Raw genomic sequence first — 4049 nt, 5'->3', positions numbered from 1 at the left:
CGTCGGCAGCATGGGCTGGTCGGGCTGGCACGATCGGACGCAGAAGGACGGCAGCGTGGTCTACTCAGGAGCGGGCGCACGGTCCTGTACACGTGGCGTGGTGTCGGGCTCGGCGACGGCGGCTAGAGATGGCTGGACACTTGCATGGCAGGAGTGATCGGTCAGCGAGCTCAGGCTGTGTAGTGGACGGGACGGTGGCACGTCGACGGTCGGGTGGGGTCGGGTAGCGATATGGCACGGCGGCAGGCTGGCTAGGCAGGCGTTTGGCTGCATGGCACGACGGCAGGCTGGCTAAACGGACGGTTGCAGGCATGGTAGCGCAGCTCGAGCAGCAGTCGGGCGGGTGGAATCGTCGCCTGGCGATTCAGGAGGCATGGCGTAGCACGATGGCGTAGGCTAGGGACGGGTTCGGCCGCTCGTAAGCGGCAACACACCGCTGGCCACCAATGTAGGGTTTAGGAAAGGAGACGCTATGAAGGATGTCCGTACTCAGTGGCTGCCTGCTAGAACTGTCTCCCAGACGCTGTGGTCTGAGTCCTTTATTCACAACTAATAAGATACAGATGTGGTGTGCCTATGACAACTTCCTGTCACAGGGGACAGGGGGACATGGGGGGTTGTCTCCTAACACATTGCAACACTTGTAAATTCATGCACTGCGCTCTCGGTCCCCCCTTCGTGGGTAGAACATAGCATAGTTAAAGTATTCATTATAGTATAACTTAGAAGTAAGGGGTACAAGACTATATAAAGGTCTTGCACAAAAAATTGTGCAACTAATGGATATCCCAATAAAGTATCAAGTAACTTGAAAGAGGGATACTACAGTGAAGAACAAACACCTTCGTAAAGTTTGAAAAAAAATTCCAGAAAAAATATCAGTAATTGAGAAGGACTTTGTGATGTGCTTCTGCTGTTTATTGTACTCTAGCTCTCAATTATTTAAAAAAAAAATAACGAAAAAACGATATCATCTTATTCGCGCTCCCTGTAGGGGAAAGACTCTTTGCTAGTCTTGTAAGACTTGTCTATATGATACGATGGGTTAAGTTATCGACACGTCATAGCTTCAAAGTTTTCAGCTGATTTTTCAAAACAACTTCACTGTAGTTAAAAACACGATGTGTTTTTGTTGTTGTTCCAAAGTCGTACTTCTCGTTGAGTCCGTCATGCGTTCACAAGTTGTTGTGGTCAAACTTGGCCGTCAATTGCTCAACTCAACCAAGACCGTCCGTCGCCTCGGTAAACTCCCGGAGAGAAATGGCAGACCACGCCGGTGAGAGATCTAGTGTTTGCCCAGCAGTCGTGCCCCATACACGAACTCCCAATTACTGCACTCAACAAGGCGCGGAGATTAGCGTCGAGTGGGCCCGAGTTGCCACAGAAAAGCGTTTCCACTTCACTAGAGAGATTACCTCTTCCTTATTTTCTCGTGATTAGAACTACAACTTCTTTGTAGCCAGACACCACTGGCACCGGGTACCGATCGGGCCAGTATATACAGGCTATAGCTGTACCAGCCGGGGAATTGTAAAAAATATACCATTTGATGAATAATTTGAAGTTCCTGCAAACTTGAACTTCGACTGTGCTAACAACTACTAAACAGTGCCAGTGGTAATATGGAGAGGAGGCGGGTGCAGCTCACTAATCTTCTTGTTTTTCTGTCTTTCGTCTCGTCAACTTTGTATGAACATGGAGGTAAGCTTATTAAGATAGCATTCTGGTCGTCTTTTCGTTTTAGTAACTGATAGGAGTCAGATATGTCGTTCTTAAAAGCTTCATTCTAGATCTCTTGAAAAACTTTGTATGGACATGGAGGTAAGCTCATTTAGATAGCATTTTGGCATGGGTCTTTTGTTTTTAGTAAATAAGAATAGGAATCAGATACATTTTCTTCTTCCTAGATGATTTAAGTGTGCGCTAGTCCTCATGAAGGGCACCATGTCAGGGCTACTGTGTGATATGTTTAACGTTGCCATTTAAACCCCTGTTTTGTCTTTTAAAAGCTTCTACATATCAGGCTGAGACTGAGAAAATCCTGGCGACATGAAACGCTCTGTTTGCCGTTTGATTAAAGCTTTAACTGATCATGACTTTGCAATTCATTAACTAATAATTGAATACTTGTAATATTAAGTGCAAGAACAGTTTGACATGAAGCTTACTTTGCCAATATTGAAATAGGCAGGATATTGTAAACTGTTTTGAAGACAATAATGTTAAGTACTGGAAAACAAAAATGTTGCACGTCTAGTTCGTTCGTAATCTGAAGTTAAACATAAACAAAATAGACATATCAGCTTCTTTGCCCTACGGAAGCAATACTGAATAGATGCATATAATATTAAAAGGACAATTTTGTTTCCAGTTGTATAAAGCAATAAAGTTATAATTCAGATCTTCACGTTTGAAAAATATGAAATTATCGGAAACCACCAGATGTAAAATATCCATATGAGATATGATTGATAAAATTTCGATAATATTTCTCTGTATTTCTTCAGTCGTGCAGGCCCAGCCCCAGCAGCCTCAGAGGACCTGTTCTCCGTTTTACAATCCGGCGGGAACATATGTCCCAGAATTCAGCTGTGACGATGACGTGTACCCATACTGCTGCGGGGCGTGTGACAACAAGTACTGCTGCCGGGACAACTCAAGTCTCATCAGCACCGACTGCGACCAACCCAGCCTGCCACTAAGGTTAGGATGTACTTGTACTTGTACTTGATGCACTTGTCATGATGTTCTTGTACTTGATGTACTTGTACTTGATGTACTTGCATTTGTACTTGATGTACTTGTACTTGATGTACTTGTACTTAATTGCTTGATGTACTTGTATTTGATGTACTTGTACTTGATGTACTTGTATTTGATGTACTTGTACTTGAATTGCTTGATGTACTTGTACTTAATTGCACTTGATGTACTTGTATTTGATGTACTTGTACTTGATGTACTTGATGTACTTGTACTTGATGTACTTGTATTTGATGTACTTGCACTTGATGTACTTGATGTATTTGTACTTGCTGTACTTGTACTTGATGTACTTGTACCTGTACTTGTACCTGTACTTGTACTTGTACTTGTACTTGTACTTAGGATGACACCAAGGAAAATATATTTTTAACACGTACAATGATTTGTCTTCCAGCCTGATCAGTCAGCTCGGGTTTGCGGTGGTTGCTACCCTGTTCCTTGTAGCTCTCCTGTTGGCCGCTGGGTGGTGCTGTAAGCGATGCAGAACCAAGACCGGGGCGGGAGAAGAGAGCGACGAAGAAGACGACAGGGACAGCTTCGGTAGCGTCAGGAGAATGCAGTGTAGGTTCAATATAAATTTAGTTCAATACCTAGCTGCAACATAAGTTGAGAAGCATATGAATAGCGCATTCATTGCATAAACCATATTGATCTACAGAAACTTGTAATTTTCAACAGTCAAACGTTAAAGGTATTATGTCTCTGTTCTTATTCAGCTGAATAAGAACATGATTTCAATGACAGCTATAGCTACATCAACACTTGGAACGTGCTTGCTAGGTTCATGTGATCCATTTAAAGATTAAGTTTGTTTTATGTTTGCACTACTTACGTCTACCCCTTTCTATGAAGATCATCAGCAATGAAGAAAATATCTTCCTGTACAGATACAAGCACACGACGCCACGGGTTCTACGCGCCCCCTACCAGATCGAGCGGGTACAGCAGCCGACGCGCCTGTCCGTGCGGTTCGCCCGTTCTTCCTGCGCACGCGCAGTTCTGTTACCATGGTTACATGAATCCTGTGACGTACCCCTACCGCTCCCCACATGGATACCACCACGGGAAACAACCACCACAAAGTATCGTTCTGCAGGACTTCTGAAAAATCACATTCTTCCTGAATGTACGTCGTGAAAATGATATTGTTGGTTTACTATATATAAGAAAAGACCAGCAAATTATTTGGAAAATCGTCCTGGAAACGCACTCTTTACTACGCTAATAAGACTACTGGACAGGAATTCAAAACCTATATAGCTAGCAAGACAGCAAGACACAGG

General features: G+C 43.7%; 1 protein-coding gene across 1 annotated transcript; it reads left to right on the top strand.

Annotated features, from left to right (window-relative positions):
• The first annotated feature begins 1489 nt into the window (after positions 1-1489).
• LOC109477181 lies at positions 1490-4049 on the top strand. The gene is made up of 4 exons (XM_019778249.1): positions 1490-1701; positions 2508-2703; positions 3161-3327; positions 3654-4049. Exons 1-4 carry the CDS (start codon positions 1623-1625, stop codon positions 3869-3871), a joined length of 660 nt encoding a protein of 219 aa, XP_019633808.1. The 5' UTR covers positions 1490-1622; the 3' UTR covers positions 3872-4049.

The sequence above is a fragment of the Branchiostoma belcheri genome, unplaced genomic scaffold (genome assembly GCF_001625305.1).
Source record: "Branchiostoma belcheri isolate BF01 breed outbred unplaced genomic scaffold, Haploidv18h27 scaffold4, whole genome shotgun sequence".
NCBI classification, from domain to species: Eukaryota; Metazoa; Chordata; class Leptocardii; order Amphioxiformes; family Branchiostomatidae; genus Branchiostoma; species Branchiostoma belcheri.
This window is presented reverse-complemented; position numbering and strand designations above follow the sequence as displayed.

Coding starts and splice junctions, on each gene's coding strand:
- LOC109477181 (XM_019778249.1), top strand. CDS start 1,623: ATGGAGAGGAGGCGGGTGCAGCTCACTAATCTTCTTGTTTTTCTGTCT. Junction 1,702..2,507: donor AACTTTGTATGAACATGGAG/GTAAGCTTATTA, acceptor GTATTTCTTCAG/TCGTGCAGGCCCAGCCCCAG. Junction 3,328..3,653: donor TAGCGTCAGGAGAATGCAGT/GTAGGTTCAATA, acceptor CTTCCTGTACAG/ATACAAGCACACGACGCCAC.